This window comes from Pararge aegeria, chromosome 8 (genome assembly GCF_905163445.1).
Source record: "Pararge aegeria chromosome 8, ilParAegt1.1, whole genome shotgun sequence".
In the NCBI taxonomy this organism is placed as follows: domain Eukaryota; kingdom Metazoa; phylum Arthropoda; class Insecta; order Lepidoptera; family Nymphalidae; genus Pararge; species Pararge aegeria.
The window spans coordinates 17,287,491-17,311,378 of record NC_053187.1 but is presented as its reverse complement, the minus strand read 5'-3'; the positions used below and the strand labels follow the sequence as shown (position 1 = coordinate 17,311,378).

At 36.2% G+C, this 23,888-nt stretch overlaps 2 protein-coding genes across 4 annotated transcripts in view; both read left to right on the top strand.

The window, feature by feature from the left end:
* Window positions 1–23,888, top strand: part of LOC120625821 — a 144,234-nt gene that overhangs the window by 112,124 nt on the left and 8,222 nt on the right. For all 3 annotated transcript variants that reach the window (XM_039893050.1, XM_039893051.1, XM_039893049.1), the window contains exons 3-6: window positions 16,124–16,262; window positions 19,099–19,163; window positions 20,045–20,183; window positions 21,078–21,190. In XM_039893050.1, coding sequence (XP_039748984.1) covers window positions 16,124–16,262; window positions 19,099–19,163; window positions 20,045–20,183; window positions 21,078–21,190 — 456 coding nt within the window. The remainder of the gene's footprint in view (window positions 1–16,123; window positions 16,263–19,098; window positions 19,164–20,044; window positions 20,184–21,077; window positions 21,191–23,888) is intronic.
* Window positions 2,024–2,833, top strand: LOC120625822. The gene has a single exon (XM_039893052.1). It carries the CDS (start codon window positions 2,024–2,026, stop codon window positions 2,831–2,833), a length of 810 nt encoding a protein of 269 aa, XP_039748986.1.

Genomic DNA, 23,888 nt, shown 5'->3' with positions numbered 1-23,888 from the left:
TTCGATTCCCACAACTGGAAAATGTTTGTGTGATGAGCATGAATGTTTGCCAGTGTCTGGGTGTTTATATGTATATTCTAATTATTTATGTTATGTAAATCTTAGTACCCATAACACAAGCTACGCATACTTTGGGGCTTGGTGGCGATGTGTGTATTTTCGTAGTATATTTATATTAATATTTATAGTATATTTAAATTTCAGCCCGATCCGTAAAGTGGTTAAAGCTGTGCGTTGGTAGATCAGTTAGTCAGTCACTCACCTCACGTTTGCCACCTCAGTTAGTCATATATATATATAGATATCTGAAATTAAATTTATTGAAGCTCTTATCACACAAATACTACTACTCTGTGTCAGAAATTGAAAACAGCAATAAACCGTTACTTACAGAATAATAACATTACTCTTCTATGTACGTACGAGGTGTCAAGTTCCAAACAAAATTCATCGCCCCCTTCTACATATTCATTTAAACAAATAAACCCCCCGGCCAATTTAAGTAGTATTACGCGTCACGATACGACCCCGATACGATATTGAACGTATCTCATCCTTACCATCCATACTAATATTATAACCGCGGAATTGTGTTTGTTTATTTGTTTGTCCTAACTAAGCACCCAACTAATTGATTTTTGGCTGGAGTTAGCTGAAATGTCGGAGAGTAACATAGGCTACTTTTGATTCCAGGAAAACAAACGGTTCCCACGGGATTGAAAAAAAAAAACTCAACATAAACGGACAAAGGACGCGGGAAACAGCTAGTTTTTTCATAATTACAAGTAGATTATAAAGGAGTGTGCTACTTTGGATTTGATGTAATCAAAATACATCATATTAAAAAAACACGATTTAGTGGTAAATCGCCCTAAGACGAGAAAAAAATACTATTACTATTACTTTCGGAATATAGTATATCGGAAAGTTAAAGATTTTATGTTATGTTCTCTTATCTTTTATTTATTTATTTCCTAATTTTTGGTACGTCAAAAGCATGTTGTTTTTTTTTTTTAAATAGTATTATATTACTCTTTGCTGTCTTATTAGTCCTTAGACGAATTTTAAATAAATTGGAGGTTCACCTTGTTGTAATGGGGCGATAGTGACGAGTATCGCAAATTTAAAAACGCACATCCCAAAAGTTGAAAATAAGAAGTCGTAAATAATAAAAGTAATATTATGGTACGAGTATATTACAAAAGATGTTAATTAACAAAGTTCGCGAGTACATTAATTTTATATCCGGGCCGCCTACAGTATCGCAAGTAACAGCTACATTTTAATAATGTCTATTTACCCAACTAGTTATTTAGGAGTGTACTTGACGGTTGACAGGCGCAGTGGGCAGCGACAGTGCTTTCTGAGTACAAGGCCGTGGGTTCGACTCCTACAACTGGAAAATGTTTGTGTGACGAACATGAATGTTTTTCAGTGTCTGGGTTTTTATCTGTATGTTATATCTAAGTATTAATGTGTATTATTGATAAAAATATTCATCAGTTATCTTAGTACACAAGCTACGCTTACCTTGGCGCTAGATGGTGAAGTGTGTAATTTGTCCTATTATAGTATAAAGGACTACCAACCAGGTTGCCCTTCTAATAATTAAAAATGACATTGTGAGATGGTGATAACAAAAACAAACCACCTGGCTAAGTTTGTTGTGGGCTTCTTCTTAGACCAGGACGCGTTTGGAACCCTCGTAGCTTTACTTTTAAGTTTTCTTATGTACGCATCAAAAGTGCCACCTATCTACTTGAATAAAGACATTTTTGACTTTGACTTTGACTTAATGTCGTAGTAAGTAAATAAAAAAAAGCGGGTAGGTGTAGAAAACGTCACATGTGTTTTTAATGTTCTCTGATTTTAATTTTGTTTAAAATATAATTTAAAGGTGATCTAAACTTAGAAATGTTATATTAACATATCTTCCACATACCAGCAAGCAATCCAAATAAAAAATCCTTAAGAACTTCACATTTTATTGTAATCAACACTAATCGGAATTTACAACAAGAAAATGGAGAATTTGGCATCCATTGAACACTCTATTTCTGCATTAACTGAGCACTTTAATGCACGAATGGCTGAGTTTCAGCGCGTCATTCAGACATCCATCCCAGCAACCAGTCCAAATTCCAATGTTGCAGCACAGTTTGGTGCATTTAGAGTATTTGTCTTGACATCACTTGAAAGCCTTCAATTACAAGTCCAGGTGCTCTCTAAGCAGTGTGATAATATGGAGACACGAACCAGGAGGAAAATGCTGCTGCTGCATGGTGTACCTGAAGTGCAAAAGGAGAGTTTGCCCGCAACAGTTGCGGAGGCATTGTCCAGCAATCTTAGCATGCCAGAACTGACCGAAGCCAAACTCAGTTATTGCAAGCGTTTGGGCCAATTAAAGGATGGCAAGGCTCGTGTTGTATTGATCAAGTTTTGTGACTTGTCTATCCGTAATCAAGTTTGGTTTTCAAAAAAACAGCTTAAAGGCACTGGGGTCACTTTATCCGAGTTTTTGACGAAGGAACGACATGACGCCTTTCAGGCAGCGAGGCAAAAGTTTGGAGTTTCTCGATGCTGGACGCGGGATGGGTCCATAATTGTTCTTGGCGCTGATGGTAAGCGCCATCGAGTTTTTTCAGTTGCAGAGGTGAAATTGATTGGAGTAAAGTCCGGTGATATCCCAATGGCAACCACGTCTGCCGCTTCGGATCAAGCTAGTGCTATAGCGAGTGCAAGTGTTGTGCCAGTGCATTCTTATGCTGCAGTTCCCTCGTCTAAAACAGTCAAGCCTCAGGTCGAAAAGCCTAGGCGAGCTGTTAGAAGGTAATGCCTGCCTTTTATGAGATTTCCAGAGTCTTCAATTGGTTTCATACATTGTATTGTTCACTATTGTTTCCCTTTGCAGAAAGTCTGCTTTGCTGATTTTGCACTGGTGTAGGTACGTAAATAATATAAATAATATAGTCTCGTTTAGTTAAAACTTGACATAACCTCTTTTTCGACTATTGTACCCTCAATAAATTTTATTTCAATTTTCATTTTGTATTCACAAGTCACAACAATGTTCAATGTCAATCTTGTCTTTTTGTCAATTTCCAACCACAGACAAGGACGAGCTAAACGTTTTGATTTTGCAATCCAGTTTGCGTTTAAAGCAAAGAGTATATAAACATTACTGCAGAGCATTAAGTTGTGGTTTGTTCGATCGCGTACCATTACTAACCGCTCATATTAATTTAAATATTGATTGTGTAGCTATTAGTTTTTTTTTATTTTTAAGATTTTGGTTTTTCTTTTTTGATTTCCTTGTTTAGTTTAATTTTTTTTATTTTTTGATTTACAAATAATTTTTTGGGCTTTTTTCTCTTTTATTTTATTCTATTTTTTTTTTATTTTATTTAATTTGTTTTTGTTTATTTTTTTTTCTGTATGAGTATTTTGATATTTTTTTTAATTAGATGCGTATGTGGCTGTATTTATATGCAAATATGTATAAGAACCGCCGATTAGAACATACATTTATTAGTGTTTGATAATTTAATGTGATTTAAGCGATTTCCTATTAGACTTGCTGGTGAATGGAAGAGTACTTATTTGTTTTTTTTTTTTTTTTTTTTCCTTTTTTTCGCTTGTAAACTTCATATATTTTTTATTTTTTTTTCGTGTATATATATATATTTATTGTAAAATTGTATTTTATTTTATATATACGTATTCTTTTTTTTTTTTTATTATATTTATTATTATATTAAGCATAATTATTATAAGTATGACTTCTTCTAACAATAACTCAGATAGTGAGGGTGTTTATTGTACAGGCTCCTCTTTATCCAGCGACAGCTTCCATAGCACAGATGTACCACTTGGCTCTGTTTTAGACAATACGTTCACACCATTCCCTAAAAATTTTAATGTAGTTCATATCAATGCGCAGAGCATTCCCTCGCACTATTCAGATTTTTTATCTACGTTTGATAACAAAGCAATTCATGCTATCTTGGTGTCGGAGTCGTTTTTGAAACCTTGCCTTCCATCAACTTCCTATTCTTTGCCTGGCTACCATCTCATTAGAAATGATCGAACAGGCAAGGGAGGGGGTGGTGTCGCCATTTACCTACGTTGTCACATTCCTTTTCGTATTTTAAATAAGTCCCCATCTTTATACTCTGAATCATCTGAACACATACTAATTGAGGTTCAAAGTGGTCAAAAAAAACTTCTACTTGGGGTTTTTTATAGTCCCTCGCTTCATATTGATTATTTTGATACTTTAGAGACTATACTTGAAGAGTATTTAACAACAGTGGACCACTCTATCATTATGGGTGACTTTAATACGTGCCTTATTAAAAATGACTATCGTTCAAAACGTCTATTGTCTATTATTAACAGCTCTAATCTTGAAATATTACCTACGCATGCTACTCATTTTTTCCCCAACTGTTTTCCTTCCCAATTAGATCTCATGATTGTTTCTTCTCCAAATCTTGTAGACGCACATGGACAACTGCCGGCGGAGGCTTTTTCTTATCATGATTTGGTCTATGTTTCCTTTAGAATTCGTCCTCCTAAGGCAAAACCGACTATTGTTATGCGTCGTAGTTTTCGTAATTTTAATAATGATAAATTTATGGAAGATCTTAATAATATTGACTGGGATATTGTTTTTGACACGCCTTCTGTAGATGATAAGCTTAATATATTTAATTCACTTTTGACCCAACTTTTTGATATACACGCTCCGCTCCGGCCAATCAAAATTAAGCATCTTCCTGCACCATGGCTCACTAATGACATCAAGCTGCTTATGTCCAAACGCAATAAAGCAAAAAGTAAATATAAGTTAAATCCGACAGATGCCAACCTGACAAAATATAAAAAGCTACGGAATCGGTGTAGCAGAATTTGTCGAGATGCTCAGCGTGAATATATTCACTCATCAGTGGATCAAAAAAATGCCGACAAAGCTTGGAAATTTCTGGCTTCACTGGGAATCGGTCGTCAGCGTCAGCAAGATTCGCAAAGCATTGACTTGGAGAGCCTTAACAAACACTTTATAGCCAAATGTTCATTCAATGCGCTAATTAAACAAGGGACGCTTAATTATCTTTACTCATTGCCTACACACGAAAGACCTGAATTCCAGTTCAGTGATACAACCGTCGATGAAGTTAAGAAGCATATTTTTGCTATTAAATCTGATGCGACTGGGGTTGATGGGATAAGTAGGAGAATGATAATTGCAGCGCTTGACGGTGTTTTGCCAGTATTGTCTCACATACTGAACTCATCACTTACTTCAGCTGCATTTCCCACCGTGTGGTGTAAAGCATATGTAGTTCCTATTCCTAAAGTTCGTAACCCTGTAAATCCTTCAAACTTTCGGCCTATCTCCATTCTTCCGTTTCTGTCTAAAGTTCTCGAACGTATTGTCCATCAGCAACTTAGCCTCTATCTTACCAGATATGATATTTTAAGCCCCCTCCAGTCCGGTTTTCGTCGTGGTCATAGCACAACAACAGCCTTGATCAAGGTCTGCGATGATATTCGTTTCGCTGTCGACAATAAACTCCTTACCGTATTAGTTCTCTTAGATTTCAGTAATGCGTTTAACAACGTAGACTTTGATCTACTTTTGGCTGTTCTAAAGACAGTCAGCATTTCACCTCACGTTGTCAACTGGTTCCGGTCTTACTTATGTAATCGTCAGCAATGTATTCGTTCGGACAGTAAACTATCTTCCTTTCTTCCACTTCTTTCCGGAGTACCTCAGGGTTCTCTCTCCGCTTCTATTTTCAATTTTTATAAACTCAGTGTCATCTGTTTTATCTTCGTCCTATCATTTTTACGCTGATGATTTGCAGTTTTATGCATCGGCGGCTATTGATAATCTTGCCGTTGCCATTGATAATATTAATACTGATTTAAATAAAATTGCGGCTTGGTGTCGGTCATTTGGTCTCCAAGTAAATCCAAGTAAATCTCAAGTAACTATAATAGGCAGCTCTTATTTCCTTTCCTCTCTATCATATAACAGGTTACCACCTGTTCTATTTGAAGGTACTGTTATACCTTGGAATAGTGCAGTCAGAGACCTTGGGCTAATTTTGGACAATACAATGTCTTGGGTACCTCAAGTTTCTGAAATGAGTCGCAAAATTTTTGCCGCTGTTGGATACTTGAGACGGTGGAAGAAGTTTCTACCGTTAAAAACTAAAATTCTCTTAGCTAATTCTCTTCTATTACCTATTTTAGACTATGCTGATATTTGCTACTTGGATTTATCAGAGACCATGCTCGATAAACTGGAGAGGCTGCAGAACGTATGTATACGGTTTATCTTTGGTATACGTAAGTTTGATCATGTGTCCGAGTATCGTTCTCGGTTAAACTGGCTACCAATTCGATCACGTAGGAACTTGCACGCTCTTTGTCTTTTATATTCTATTTTATTTTATCCTCAGACGCCACCATATTTAAAAGAGCGATTCAACTTTCTTGGTAGCAATGTTCAGTGCTATTTGAGGGCTAAGGATGACAACAGGTTGCATGTTCCTGCCAGTCACTCGCATGCGTATGGAAATTCTTTTACAGTCAAGGTGGTTATACTCTGGAATGGATTGCCAAGAGACATAAGGCAGTCTAAATCATTAAGCATCTTCAAAAGTCGTTTAAAAGAATATTATTTATCTACGGAGTCATAAACTAATATATTTGCTCTGTATGTATTTGTGTATATTTATATTTATTTATATATATATATATATATATATATATTTATATATATGTTTATATGTGTATGTATTTATTTCTGTATTATTTGTATTTGTATTAGCTGTTTATGTATTATTGTTATATATAGTAGATGTAGTTTATGTTATATATTTTTAAAATTGCACTATCCCGTTTCCATACTCCTGTTCTTCTTTCATTAAGGGTTGTCTGGAGGAGATCGCTTAAAGCGATAAGACCGCCTTTGCGCATTGTTATTCTTCTTGTATTTATGTTTTCAATTTATATTATAAATTGTGTGCAATAAAGAATTTATCTATCTATCTATCTATCTAATTTATTTATTTACTTATTATGAAAATTAAGCTTATTTTTTTTTACTACGCGAACAGCATAAGAATCTGTGTGGTGTAATTTATAATTTGTTCAATCCTTATACTCCACACCAAACAGTTCTTCGGCAATGTACCCTCTACATACGTTGCGCTCCTAACCTCTTAACAATTTCATTCATTGTAAAGTCAACATCTCCTGAGGATGCTTCGGTTTCGGAGCGAAACGTGAGTAGAGGGAACATTGCCGAAGATCTGTTTGGTGTGGAGTATAAGGTTTGAACAAATTATACCATACCGATTCTCCTGCTTTTCGTAGTAGAGAGCAAATTAAGCTTAATTTTCATAATATATCATGGAATCCCACTAAGTAACGCCCGCTTCTATCGATTACTTATTTACTATTTATTTACTCTGTTATTACGGTAAGCGACTAACAGTGGTTGGAATGAACTATCGTTAAAGTTACAATTGAAACTCTATCTGTCAGAGAACCGATGTAAGTTAGGGTCCCAAGGGGCGATGAATTCTTCTGGCAATGCTGATTAGTAGCAGAAATAAGCATAGCGAAGCTCCGCCCGAGAAAGCTCTACCACAACTGTTAATAAGGCTTGTATTATATACCTTTTCTATTCGAAAGTGGGCAATTGCTAATGGAATTAACAATAGTGTCAATACAAACGACGACCATAAATCAAGTAAATGATATTCACTATCGGTATCATAATACTGCTCAGTATTTAATGTCTATTCTATATTCACGAAGGGCACCGCTTCCGGTTTCCGTTAACTTTTGTTTGACTTCGCCTCTACATTGTCTCTGGGCTGCTTTCAATAAATGATACGCAATTTGCATGGAAATGTATGTGTATTGTTGTGATTCATACTGATTTGTAGTTATGAGTCATCTTTAGGCACACTTTGGTGCAATAGAACTATAACTTACTTACAATTCTTGGTCCGACTCGGGAATCAAATCCAGGACGTCACAATACACAGTTGAACATGCCTGTGGCTAGTTACCACCCTACCGACTAAGACGTTCCGCTAAGCGATTTAGCGTTCCGTTACGATGACGCGTAGAAACCGATTAGGGGTACGTAAATTTAACTGCCATACTCGCTGAATGGTTAGCCCGCTACCATCTGAGACTGCATCATGATTATATTCATAAAAATATTCAACTATCTAACTTACACAAGCTATGCTTACTTTGTATAGATGGCGATGTGTGTACTGTCGTAGAATTTTTTTTTTTTATTTATTTATATCCTGAGGATGCTCCGGTTACGGAGCGAAACTTGCGTAGATCGTACATTGCCGAATATCCGTTTGGTGTGGATACCAATTATCCTGCTTTTCGCGGAGAATAGCAAATTTAGCTTAATTTTCATTATATAACGCCCAGAGCCCCACACAAAACATACAACATAGTTTAATAATAACATTTTATATTAAAACCCCTTAACTAGAAAACAGAATTTCCCACATCGCAAGTCGTTTAACAAATTAATTCCAAATTTCACACTACTTAAGTAGAATCAACATAACAAAACAAAATCCCGAAATTAAATCCGCTAAGCAAATATTTGGAGCACACACACTCTTTGTTGAACCGCCTAATTCATTTCTAGTTAGTAAAATTAAACTTTCTTGGCCGTATTCCAACTTAGCTAGATATAAAGTATATTGCAATTAGTATGGCTATCTTCTTAATTAGTAAATTGGGATACTTATTAATGTTGAAGTGGGATAGATGTTGAGTGCCTTTCCCGAAAGAGGGGGAATTAAAATGGCGTATTAAAGAGTTTCTTGTGATTGTGTGTTTTTTATTGTGAAAATTGACGTGGGTCACCAGTTGGAAAATGGAAAACAATGGCTCATTAACATTTCGCAGGGTATGCAAGGAAAAAGTGCCGTTCTGTGTCCAACAATCTGAGGCGTAGGTAGTAAACCTCAACTGCTTGTTATCACACTGGCAACGCCGTTCAGACTGAAACATAGTAATGCTCCTGGGCGGCAGAAATAAGCTTGGTGGGTTTAAATAAGTGTTACAGTAAATTTATAAAGTGGGTAAACAATTAAACTTTGATTAACAACTAATGTTCATGACATTGAGTTGGTGGGTATTTTGATATAAATACGACTGCATTATCGATGCACCGCAGTCCTACATGGACACGAACGATGCAAAGATACCTCCCGGTGTCTTAGTCGTTTTAACATAAGACAGATGATAAACGTCGTATGATCGTGGTAAGTTGCAGATTCATATTCGTTATTCCTATGAGAGACGAGGAGTTATTTTTTCAGCGATTTACCGGACCCATTACCGCGCCACTACACTATCCTTCCACAGTGAAAATGGTTTGGGCCTTAGTCCACCACGCTGGTCCAGTGCGGAATGGTGGACTCAGCACGCCTTTGAGAGTATTGTGGAGAACTCTCAGGCATGCAGGTTTCCTCACGATGTTTAGCTTCACCGTTGAAGTGATATTTTGATTGATTAAAACGCATGAATTAGAAAAGTTAGAGGTGCGTGCTGGGATTCGAACTCGACCCCCAACCGCATGTATTCGAAATGTTTATCTAATAACAATTGCATATCCAATGGCCTTAAAAAGTAACGTCCCAAAAGTAGGACAAGTCCGGGGACGAAGGAGCCCGTGGCCACCGTAATTGCAAGCTGCCTTCCGAAGGAATACGGACGCAAACAATAAAGCCGGATTATACGAAATGAAAAGTTTTTTATGAAAGTAAGTATGGACCATGAGTTATTATGCTCTACGTACTAGAGTGGTCGTGTCCAAACAATTCTATAGGCTCGGTAACAATCATGAATCATACCTATCTATCTATGTATCTACATTGCCAATTTTCAATATTCAATCTACCAGAGATGTATAGATTTATTGCCTAGATTTCCAAGGTTTTTTCGTAAAAAAAGATTCATATACATTACATTGCACATAATTTTTATTAGTATTTTTACCAAGTGTATTTGAGGAATTAACAATTTTATAAATATTCAGAACCGAACGAAAGTTTATTTTATTGAGGCTATTTATTTTATATTCGAATATTAAAAATAGGCACTTAATTTAATCGGCTCTTTCCAAAAGCTGAAATTAATGCATATTTTTTTTTTTTATCACTGGTATTGTCCGTTATTTTTTTTGGAAATTAATAAATAAATAAATATACTACGACAATACACACATATATCGCTTTCCAGCCCCAAAGTAAGCGTGGCGTGTATTACGGGTATTAAGATGACTGATAAATAATTTTATGAATAAAATACATAAACATGTACCTACTTATAGTACAAATAAACACCCAGACTCCGAAAAATATTAATGTTCTCACACAATAATTCGCTTGAATTCAGAAAGCAGGGTAGCTGCCCACTAAAAAGACGGCGGCGACTTACCGCTCGCCAGCTTCTTTTGGGAAACTGCGGGTAGCTACCCGTCACTACACAGACCTCACTACGGTCTGGGGCAGTGGCGTGCATAGGGTTTTTAACCAGGGTATGCATAAAGAAGGAAAATGGCATAAAATCGTGCCCCTTTATGAGTTATACAAAAAATTTAGGGTATGCAGTGCTTTTGTGCATGTATGAAGTTCACGCCACTGGTCTGGGGGCCTATCAAGCTGTCCTAATCCCCTCCTGATGTAAAGTTTTTACTTTTGACTTTGAATATTTCGTTAGCCCTGACTACTCTAGTGCGTAACATATTACTACCTTCAGCCCGGTCTTAATGTATCCGGATAACAAAACGGTGCCTATTTAACCGCTTTGATCAAATTAAGTTTACTGAAACGCTTCTCTGAAAAAATTAGAGGTTAACGCATGAAATTGCCGTTTTTACGTAGTTTTTATAACTATTAGCATACAAATATCCTATTTCTGAGTACTGGCCTCCAGTTTTAGAGCCACCCACCACACTGCTCCGTGGATAAGCGTGACTGACGACAGCCCGGAATTATGACCACTTTCATTATTCCGGGCTGTACTGATAAATAACAACCACTGGACGAACGCAGTTAAACTTAAAAAAAACTATTAAATAACATTCAAGTTAAAAAACATAAAACTCAAATCATTAAACATTCGGTGAAAGGATGGATAAGTACCTGTCGATAGCTTCTAATTTCATTGTTACATATTTTTTTATTTTTTTTGCTGTGTCTGTCAATTATTACAACTACAATTTTGTTATTTCTTTTTTGTATGTTAGATAGATTCTTCATCAATTATTCAATCCTCTAATAATTTGTACGTATAATAAATTCGATGTTTTTACGTATCTAATATATAATCCATTATTGGGTCAAACAAGGTCAAATCTGTCTATATTTATTCCTCCCACGGATTGTTTGCCGAATGGAAAATAATTAGTCCTATTTGATATAATACTTATTATATAATTAAGATGGTGGTGGGTAGGAAGGTAGAATTATATTATGATATCATTGAAAACATGACAACTTTGTTTTATCAATATAAATATATTGTTTATTAATTGCTTCATGTACATACATAAGAGACACGACGCCCCGCCGGGCATTGCAATATAGTTTTTCGAAATTATTTTTATTTCTTACCTTAATTTCAATTATTATATCCAAATTAAATTTTATTATTGCAATTTTTTTAAATATTAAAATATGTCAACTTAGAACTAAAAAAATTATAACTAATTTGGTACCAATTACTATATTAAATCATAATATATGTTATGTATTTTATGTATATAAATTCCAATTGTTGTTAACCAAAAAGTATGGTGTACCTACCTATGTCTGGAGCGTGAACTGAAATCAAGGTTTTTAATCATGGTAACAATATTTACTCAAAACCGCCCTCCACCACACAAAGTCACCGCCGCATAATCAAAGTAGCATTATAATAAATTAAAAACTTACCTATGCTCTGCCCGAAATTAAGTAATTTACATAACCCGGTCAAGTCAAATACGCCCTGATACCAAGTATGTGTGCATTAACATGTTGACTTTTACACTTAGGTGGGTTACCCTGGTTGCGTTTATGTAGACCATTAAACGGTATCAGCAATCTTACGTAAGTTTTGGCTTGTGTTTTTTTTAAATTAGGGCGTGTCTGTGCGATTTATTAGATTGAAAGCCATTTTGTATTGAAATTTGCCTTTTTGTTAAATGTGACGGATAACACCCAATTCTCACACGAGACATTTCCTCGCTACGCTCGTGCGTACACAGTCAGAGGGTGAGAATGGGGTGTGTTCCCCAGTTGATCATACTGCTTTTCATAGTTACTGAGTAGGCTGTATGGTTAATGATCTTTGCCTGTCCTAACGGAGATAAATTAAAAAAAAACAACGCATAAAAAAAAATGGAAAAGTATGAGGCTGATCCGACTTCTCTTTTTGAATTACTTTACCACTCGCGCTAAAGTAATGAGGTGTTTCCAACCCGCAGTTTAGATAAAGAGCGCCAATTTTTCGAACTTGAAGATATGAAATTAAATAAAATTGATGTTTCTGTTTGTAATGTCAAAATATCAGCTTTTTAGCAAATTTAATTTAAACTTTACACAGCATAATGCATAACGATAACGACCGAATAAAATATTGGCATAGGAGTTAGGAGTGATGCCTCTCGGGGCCCGAATTCGCTACCCGGCAAGCATTTCTAAGTTAGTCTTATCGTTACGTGCATTTTAATATCGTCTGCAATATCACTATTAGTAGTAGCAGTAGCTGCAAGGGCACAAAAAAAAAATTAGGAAAGTCTTCGGGGACTATTGATAGAAGTGAGAAGTAATGCCCGTTTTCGCTCAACCTAGGAATCGCCTTAATCGGATGCCTAGTAGTTTAGGGGATTCCTAAAGAAAAAAAAAGTTTTACGAACTCTTAAGTAATGTCTAACGCCGTTAGGCGCCTTCTTTCGACACCGATTCCACGGATCATAAAGTTTAGGGGACTCGTAAAGTGACACTTGGCAGATGGAAAAAATAAAAATCCGTTTTTTTTGTTAATAACCTTAAATCCATACGAAAAATGAGGAAATGATAAACACAAAATACACCCCTCACCTTGTGGCAAGAACCATAGACAAGTGAAAATCGGTTAATGAAAGGTAAATAAAAATTGATTAATGAAAATTAAATATATATCTAAGAATCTTCTTTGACTTTTGCGTTACTTACTTTACATTGCCGTGTCCGTCTTTAGTGTAAACGTACATAAATCTAATATACACAGTATAGGTACTAGGTAAATATAGCCTTATCCAAATGTTTATGTTCATCCAAAAAGAGCTAGACACGTCTAACGAAGTTTTCACTTTAAAAAAAAGGCATGTATTTTTATTCGGTATTGGTCTACGTCCGTTTTCTATATTCAATCTATCTGTAATCCGTTGACGAGTGGCTTAGCTGAGTTGTTATTTATTAAAAATAGTATGGATTTTTTTTTGACAATAACAACGTTGCTCTGTAATAAATCTATAGATTACGGTTATTGAAAATGGACGTTAAATGATAGATATCCGTGTTATATATCGCGCACTGTCACACGCCCGTGCGCCGCTAATGTTCATTGTTAAGCGATCACCGCTCGTGATGCAGGCTATTACAACACAATGCCCGCTCAATCGCCTCCCTTAGCTGAATGAATAGAAATTATCACGATACAGTGTATTACAACTGTAGTAGGATAGCGATGAGAAAAAGATGCAAATAGGATAGGTATATACCCTAAAATATCCCTGTAAATTTTATTTAACAATAACTTTTAAACTATATTATAATTATATTTACTTTTTGAACTATATTAATTGTTCAGAAGAAATTATAAATTACACCGTACAGATTCTCCTGCTTTTCGTTTAATTTTTAATGCATTTTTAATTTCCATAATATGTCATGGAATTCCGCAAAGTACGCCTGCTTCTATCCAATATTTTTCATCCATTCTCCAGATTCCGTATTCCGGTCTGAAGAGCTAGGTTGCCGGTGTGAGTACATGATAATGATCACCTACGACTCATAGTAGACTTGAGGTCTTTACCCAACATAACGTAAATGAGAAAATAAACGAAGCAAAACGGAAGAAGCACTCGATAATCAATACTAAGAATCCTAGAGCCAACAGCAATGAATATTTTATATTTTCATTACATTAAAAACGCTTTCAAAGCCTACAAGCCTGCTACACGGGGGCGGTAATCATACGTTACAGCGCTTATTGCTGGATTGCCAAGACCTAATAACGGTAATGGAGAATTACTCTTATAAACATATTTTATTTTTAGCTTTTTCCAGGCTGCCGTGACCAGTTAACGGCAGTCTGGAAATTGAACAGGATATTAAGCCAGTGTATGAAACTAACTTACTCAAAATTCATTTTTCCTAAGTAGCCATCTTAGGAAGATTACTGGGCAGTAGCAAAAGCTTCCTGAAATTGGTCGCAAACAGGTCAGACTGCTTACGTTATTCATTGCCTCGCTATTTTGAATGGAATGGTTAGCCAATGATTTACTTGTTTGAAATAAATAAATAAGTAAAATTCTAAAATTATACTAACTAATGCGTCTTAGTTTGTTGCAAATAAAAGTTTATTATAATCCCTACTAGTATTATAAATGTCAATGTAAGTTTGTTTGTAACGCTTTCGCGCAAAAACTACTTAACCGATCCTCATGAAACTTTGTACACATATTTTTGGAAGTGTTAGAATTAATATAGGATACTTTTTATCCCGACATTGAGCTCGGTTCCTTTGGGAGAGGGGATGAAAGTGTTTGACGATTTTGCACCATAACTCCGACAAATTATAACCGATTTAAATAATTATTTTTGTACTATAGCGGTTATAATGGGTGTTTAATTTTGCCAAAACTTTGTGCAGATCTGATGAATGTAGTATGAGATAGAGGACAGAGCTCCTCAGCGCACAACAGCAAATTCCTCATTTACGGCTTAGCGGTACTGAATACTTGAATGCCAATTGAATACCACATCAAAAAACAAAATCAAACGCAGACGAAGTCGCGGACAGCAGCTAGTGAATCAATAAATATATAACAACAATACACACATTGCAATCTAGCCCCAAAGTAATCGTAGCTTATGTTATGGGTACTTGGATGACTGATGAATATTTTTATAAATAATATACATATATAATATACAGATAAACACCTAGACACCGAGAAACATTTATGTTCAAACATTTTCCAATTGTGGGAATCACAGCATTGGACTCAGAAATCAAGGTCACTGCCCAATGCCCAATCGGCCGTCAATTATTATTTATAAGCACTTTTGAAACGTCAAGCCTTTACCACTGCACCGGTTCGGAAGGTAGATTCCGGTTGACGAGGATGATGATGATCACATTTAAAAACCGGAACCTATGCAAGAATTTTTTATAATTTAATGTGCTCTAACGGGCACGGGGCGGATGTAGAACGGTGTATTGTATCGTCTTGCTTACGTGTTTCCTATAACTCTTATGCTGGTTTTCACTAAACCATAATCGAATGATTAATTGTTTAGGCGATTTCTGTGGAAAAAAACTTTTCATCGAGTGATTACTAATTGTGATTACTAATTGTGAACGGACGTATGCCTAGGCATCTCCTGACTTGGCGTTACTTTAGACTTTAGGCATTCTGTGGTTAGTTGTTAGTGAAAAAGTGCTTTACTTTTATCGCCAATTCAACAGATTTTTTTAAATAGGCCCAAATCATTAACATTCACATGCATATACACACACAAACACACACACTCACACACACTTGCACACACACATGTTTTTATTATTTAAATTGACTCTTATTCTCTTTTTTTTATTGGCATTTACTATGTTCTACTTTTGTTTTATTGGTACTATACATTTATTGTTGGAGGTGGGCGTTAATTGTTGCGACACAGTTTATACTACTGCAACAGTTATCGTGGCACCATGTTTATTGTGTCAATTCTGTACCCTTACCAATATTCTAAATAAACGAATAAACACTGTAACTGTCAATTGAATACAACAATTTGTTTGTTAACAGGCTGCGCGTTCCCTACACGATGGCAGGGCAAATGGTTCCAGTCTGGAGTGATCCAGCCCATCATGATAGACGGCGCCATCCTCTCCAACAAGGGCCGCTGCCTCTCTTCCGAGGGTGACAAGTTTCTCATTGTGGACGAGTAAGTATTCATATTTTGTACTAACGGACGGCAGATTTTCATTTAATAAATTAAATAAAAATAAAATAAAACAGCGCCATCTACCGGAACAAATTTTATTTTTGAACCCATCCAGGGACCCATTGAAATACGCATACAAAATTTCATTAAAAACGGTCCAGTTGCGTAAGGGGAATTTTGTGAAAAACACATTACGTAACATGCGATAGATATCTTGCTCCCTGCCCCAATCTTCAGTACAATTTGAAAACTGCTGAAAGAAATAATAACTATTATAATGAAAGCGTTCTCATTCGCTCACCTCATTTCAGTTTTGATTCAAGACATTCCACGAGATTGGAGGCAGAGGGGGAGAATAGGGCAATAATTTTAATCTCGGAATTATGCGATCCGAGATTGTCATTGTCGAGATCTCGAACGCTCCGCGGAGTGTCTTTCGATAAAATCTGGAACGACGCGCATTTATCACTTTTGTCATTTTACGTTACGGCCGGTCTACATGACGTGTGACGTACTGTAAAGGTTGTGACGTATTGAAGGTTGCAACGCATTGCAGCGCCGCATTATCGCTACGGTGCAGTGAGAATTTGTCTGCGGCCCAAACCACTGCGGCAGTCTCCATGATAACAAATAAGTTGGTGACGACCTTCATGGCGAAGCGATGACCGCTGTGGTTCCAAGTAGCCATTAGGCGGTCCCGGGCTCGATCCCTGCCAAAAACCATTTGGGAATTTATAATTTCCGAATTTTCTTCAGTCTGGTCTGGTGGGAGGCTTCGGCCGTGGCTAGTTACCACTCTACCCAAAAAGACGTGCCGCCAAGCGATTCAGCGTTACAGTACGATGTCGCGTAAAAACCGATTAAGAGATGGATTTAATATAACTGCTACCCCCTTCATGTTAGTCCGTTACCATCTTAGAATACATCATCACTTACAAGCCGGTGAGATTGCAGTAAAGCAGAAAGGTGACATAAAATAGTAAAGTACTCCTCATCTCGAGTATAAAAAAGAGTTATAAAAAATTTGGGTATGCAGCGCTTTTGCGCATGTATTAACTGCACGCTACTGAATGAGGGTCAAATATATAACTTCCAAAGATGAATGGTCTCCGAGCACAACACCAGCTCGGAAGATCTTTTTGGTCGACATGATGGTGGTGGAAAGTTTCTAGTATAAACAGAGCAGGATATGCCCGGAACACATTCTACCAAGCGCTGCCCTGTGTCCAAGATCCGGAGGCGTAGGTGTTAAGCCTCATGTGACTGTAATTACACCGGCAACTACCCTCTGTAGACCGAAACACAGCCAAGCTTGGCGGCAGAAATAATCATTGCGGAGTAATTCCCCGGGCGAGATCTGTCACAAAAAGCTTTACTACCAATCTATATATATATATATATATATATATATATATATTTTTTTTTTATATATTTTTTTTTTATTTTTTTTTTATATATATAAAATAAAATACTGACTAACTGTTTGTTAGTCTCACTAAAACTCGATAATGGCTGGACAGGTTTGGCTAATTTAGTCTTGAAGTATTCCTGCAAGTCCAGGGAAGGTTTAAAGTGGGAGAAGAATACTAAAAACAGCAGCAATATGCATAATTTTTCAGTACGTGTGTTAGTCACAAAATTCCCCTTACACAACTGGACCGATTTACTTTCCCAATTACAAAAAGCTACTACCACTGAAAATCGTCGTGTGGAAAGGCCGTTAGGCTAGTTAGGTAAAATGCATGTTTTGATGACTTATATTTTTGATCAACCAAAGCCCGAAATAGGTGATAAACAACTAAGGCACCGGGAGGTACCTTTGCATCGTTGGAGTTCATGTAGGACTGAAGTACATCGAAAAAGCAGTATTTATATCAAAATACTCACCAACTTAAGGTCATGAACATTGGTTTTTAATCAAATTTGTATAAATCCTAATCAATTTAATAAAAAATCTGGCAAATATTAATTTATAGTTATCTAAAATTAATTTATTTACCCACTTAATAAATTTACTGTAACATAGGTGTGATTTTTTCCTTTTACGCCTTTGGTTGCCTGGAAGAAATCGCTATGTAGCGATAAGGCCAAGAAATGTTTCTCACTTGCTCTATGTTCTATCTCTGTAACTACTTTTTTCTTTGGTGTAGGTACAATAAAAGTGTATTCATTTAAATAAATTCAAATTCATGTTCAAAATTTCGTTTATTTCAAGTAGGCCTAATATAAGCACTTTTGAAACGTCAAGTCTGTCTGTTAGTGACTCTACCACCGGTTCGGAAGGTAGATTCTACCGAGAAGCCGGAAAGAAACTCAGCAGTTGCTCTTTTCCAACATCAACAATTTTACATTTTAACATTCATTTTTCTATCTTGTGAGAGATGAAAGCGGAGCCGGATGCTTCCAAGCAACCTTGTCATTAAAAAATTCATCAATTGTATAGTAACCTCGCTGTAATAAATGTGTTTTAACATATTCTTTAAACTTTTGCATTGGTAGGTCCAAAATTACCTTAGGAATCAAATTATAAAAGCGTGTTCTCAATCCCACAAATTACTTCTTAACCTTAATAGGTGTAAGTACTCGTATGATGACTTATTTTTGACGTTTTGTTGTGTTTTCTGAGGTGGAATTGCACTTTGTCCGTATTAGGGGTATCGCAGTTGTAAATAACCCATACCCCTAATTGGTTTCAACAAGACATCGTTCTGAAACGCTTAATCACTTGGCGGCACCTCTTTGTAGGTAGACGGTGGTAACTAGCCACGGCCGAAGCCACCTTTGACCACCACAAGACGTAATGCTAGATGCTAATTACATTATGTTTTGATTACAGAAAAGGCTGTTACCGATGTGTTGTGATGCATGAAAAACATTTGAATGTTCTGCAATATAAAGAGAGTAAGTAGTCAAAGTTATTTAACACTGGCCGCGGCCTATCGGGAATAAAAATGTATGGTTACCGTCATTAAATAAAAAAACAAAAATAAAATCTGTAAAAGTTGACAAAAAAGCAGTTCAATTTGAGTAAAGTGTCTGGGGTATGACTACCATACTCCCTAACAGTTTAGCCCGCTACCATCTTAGACTGCATCATCTTACCACGACGTAAGATTGCAGTCAAGGGCTCACGTGTGGTGGAATAAAAAAAAATAAGTTTTCGTTTACTTGGCGCAGTCCATAAAATCGGTACATACCGGTAAAAACTTTTTAACGATCATTTTTTGTCTGTCTCTTCGGAAATTTAGTAACGCCGATTCTCTACTGTTTTGTTTTGGGATGTATATATTATTATGTGTAGAAGTTTATTATAATTTATTAATTTAAAATGCATATAAAAAATTTCGGAACAGACAGGATTATAATATTATTAATTGGAGAAAGCGCTCAGGCCGCGACTGCCAGAGAGTCGCAGGTTCAAATCCTGTTCGAAATCTTTTATATGCATTTTACACAAATAAAACACTAATAAAAATATATAAAGTATTTATGTATATATTTATAAATATATTTATATGCACCACCTACGAGTACCTCTCGTCTTGAGCTGTGTGTTACACCATCGGTTGCCTGGAACTTTGGATGAGATCGCTATGTAACGATAAGGCCGCCTAATTGTACACAGCGTGTAAACTAGTTTTTTTTATAATGTTTCCTGTATATTTATGTGATGTACAATAAAAGTGTATTCATTCATTAATTTTTTAATGTGATCCGCAATTTAATATGCTTAACACGAGAGTCTAGAACAACGGGATAGTAAACCAATTATTTATTTCTAGCTTTCTGCCACCGGCGAGACGCACTACCTCATCTGTGTTCAATGATAACCGGCGACGCCCTGCTCTACTCCATGTTCAGAGAAAACGCCGAGCCCGTGGCCTGTCCGCTCAAAGGACCCTTTTCTTTTACTTATAATAGGTGAGAATCTGCTCACTACAATTTCTCCTTAGTAATCCATAAAATAGGTGACCTAGTGGTTACTCACTACACCTCTAACTTATCGATGTTATGTGCATTTTAAGCAATTACTTGCTTATCAAGAGTGAAGGAAATCATCGTAGGGACCTGAGAGTTTCCAATAATATTCACAAAGTCCGTATAAAGATATATAAGAAAGAACACAAGTAAAAACTTATATAAGAACTAGCTGTACCCTGCCACGCTTCGCTGTGGTACATTGTGATTGAATGGTTGAGAAAAATAGATAACAACAATCCTTGATGCGTATTATATATCATGCTAAAATTTCAGCTTGATCGGTGCAGAACTTTTTGAGTTTTTGAAGCACACAAACCAACACAACATTTTCATATATATAGATAATATAAGTTATTAATAGGTAATTAAGCAGATGTAATGTAACTTATACTCTGTTTTATTGAACAATTAACAATTGTAAATTATAAATATAAACCACCGATCCACACTTGGCTGAGCTGAAACCATTCCCACTCTGAGAGAAGACCCGTGCCCTACAATGGGTCGGTAATGTATTGTTAAAGATGAATCCAGAAATCCATAGTCCATCAAGAGCCGAGGAAAGCATTCCAGATTAGACATTTAATCTGGAATGGGAATGCTTTCCTCGGCTCTCGTTCAAATCCCGCCAGTTCTTTCATCTCGATTCATCCATCAGGCTGAATCGTTCTTCAATGCATGAATTGATACGCGGTCTCATTTTAGAACTCTCTACCCCAGCGGATGATGGTTATCCTGAGGATTTTCTGCCCATGTGATGCTGCCCATTGAAGGCTGCTCTTGATCATTTATATGTGTACGTTAATGATATAAACATGGTGTGTTAAATTTCAGGGGGCACGGAGATTGCAAGATACCAGCTTCGTCCATAGAAAGTTGCACAGAAGATTCTAGACTACTGCTCAACTATCAAGCATGCCCAGACGTTTACGGCTCCGAAAGCACAGGTAACTTTAAACTTATATGATGGTGAAAACAAAAGAACAAACAAATAAATAATGAATAAAAAATCATAAATTCGGCCAAAAAAAAACACCCAGAACTTACAAAAAAGGCGCCATGGATTCAGGGACAAATAAAAACTTAAAACCAAAAGAAAGGGTGATATTTTCTGGTTACCTGTTTACATTGTTTTTAGAAAAATTAATTATAATTATTTTACCACTTAGTCATAATTCGATGGTGGCAGTATGTTCCTCAATGCTGTTAGATAATTCCTAGTCTTAGTGCCTTACTTTCACTTACTTCTCTCAGATCACTAAGTACAATCTGCTATAATCCTCACTAAATATTATAAACGCGAAAGTGTGTTTGTTTGTCCCTAAGCAATCGGTTGCTTAGTTAGACGTAATTTTTGGCATAGAGTTAGTTTAAAAGAGCTGAAAGTAACGTAGGCTTCTTTTTAACCGTTTTATTCTTCTTAAAAAACGGTATTAAAGGCGGTGCAAAAACGCAAACTACAGCTTGTTTGCTATCATCATCAACATCATATAAACCCATGGGTCTCTTCCAACTATGAGAAGGGGTTAAGACCGTATTCCACCACGCTGGCGCAATGCGAGTTAGTGGACTCCACCCGCCTTTGAGAACATTATGGAGAATTCTCCAGCCTGCAGGTTTCCCCGCGATGTTTTCCTTCAACTTTGAAGTTATATTTTAATTGCTTGAATAGCACATAACTTAGAAACGTTAGAGTAACGTGCTGGTTATCGAACTCGGCCCCCCGAAAGTGAAGTCAATTACCCACTGGGCTATAAAACGAAAAAACTATTCTGCAAAATAAACCAAATTAACGGCGTCTTCTAAATACATTTTCATCGGTCGTTATGCTGATTAGGTGCAGAAATCCCACAAAATGGAAGATCACAATAAAGTCCGCTAACAATAAATAGTAAAATGCTAAAAATAAAAGCGGCCAGATTGCTTCACAGCTACTCAATATCGTTTTACGAGATGGTCGGCAGCTCGCAAACTCAACTGCTGGCAATCCTACACTATTGTTTAATGGCCGCTCTAAAATAACCCGCCAGTTCACTACTTACTCTATTAATAAGATGGTGAATAACCCCTACTAAAATTTAAAAAGTTTTGTTTTTGGTAAATTATTTGACGAGAGAATTCTTGTCGCTTTATATCTCAGGTGACACCGCTGTACTACAACAATCCTTGGAAAGGAGGCATTTCTGCATACCAGGACTACCAAAGTTCCTAGGGCTTTTTTGACATATTTCTTTTTAGAAGAATACGATCCAGTCTCTAGCAAATTTCCCTCAGAAAACCGCTGTGGGAACTCGGCAGTCTGTGTGGCCTGTTGGTAAAGAAATTTGACATTCGCGGACTGCAAAAGTACCTATATCTGGTAGACGTTTTCGGGATGTTTCTTCTCAAACTAATACAATCCAGTCTCATGGCATAGTTACCATTCTCATAGAACCATCAGGTTTACATGGTGATGTTGCTAAAACACTGATGGTTTGAGATTATTTTGCTGCGAAACATTGCTTCTGCTTGCGCGCCAGATTGCTTTGCAAAAGATGCTCGGCTTCTCGCTGAACTGAACTGTTGAAAATCCTAGTATTGTTTAATTGACGCTCTAAAATAACTCGCCACGAGATTCTGTTGTGAAGATATTTAACTTTAATTTAAAATGCTAGCTACTACTGCTATATTATTTGGTTTAAAATATTTCATTTTGGTACCTAACCAAGATTAAACCAGGCTTGTAAGTTTTGTCATTTGGCCTCTTTTCTTGTCAAAAATTTAAAAAACTTTGACATGGCATTCTAAATTGATTTTAGAACGCGTGCGTTTACAGTCTATGGAATTTCTCTAAAATTCAAATACAAATTCAAATCTGACAACAAGACAAGTTCCATGCTACAATCTGCCAATCTATGGTATGCAAATTATAATAACACCTTAATTATAAAATTATTTTTCCATTTTATACAAAATTTTAGAAAATTAAGGTATCAAAACTGTGAAATTAAATAACAATGCCAACTTAAAATTAAATAATATAAAGTGAACCAAAATATAAACCTTGAAACACAATAATTTAAACCATTAATTTTAGATACACTAGAGGAATTTCCGAAGCGTCTACAAAAAATGTTACGGATATTTTCGTTTATTATCTTACAATAATTTATCTAAAATGCTAGAGGCCGCTAATGTCACGTTTTTTCTCTGTTTCGCTATTTGTTGATCAAGTGGGATTTTTAACAAAACACAACTTTGACGATAAGAAAGGACAAGGATATTGAAATAAAAAACTGTGCCATAGGTAATGAGTAGTTTATGTAATGTCCTATTTTTAACCGATTTCTTAAAACTGTCTGTTTAACTGATGTTAAAAACTGTCGCTTCAACATACTATTCAGACTAAAAAGCATCTTTATTTATCCTTTAAAAATTAGGTGATGCTTTTCTCAAAACTTCTATAACGCGGAGACGCGACGTCGCGAGATTCTTATTGTATTTATAAAGACAATAGAAATAACTTGGCTATTTTAAGTGACGGTTCCCGGCGGGTTCGTTCTGCTGTTGCTTGTTAGCAAACTTGCTGCAGCCGACTTGGGGGAATATTTGAGATTGTTGATTGGCGAATAGCGACAAATCTGGATCTTACGGCATCTCCTAATT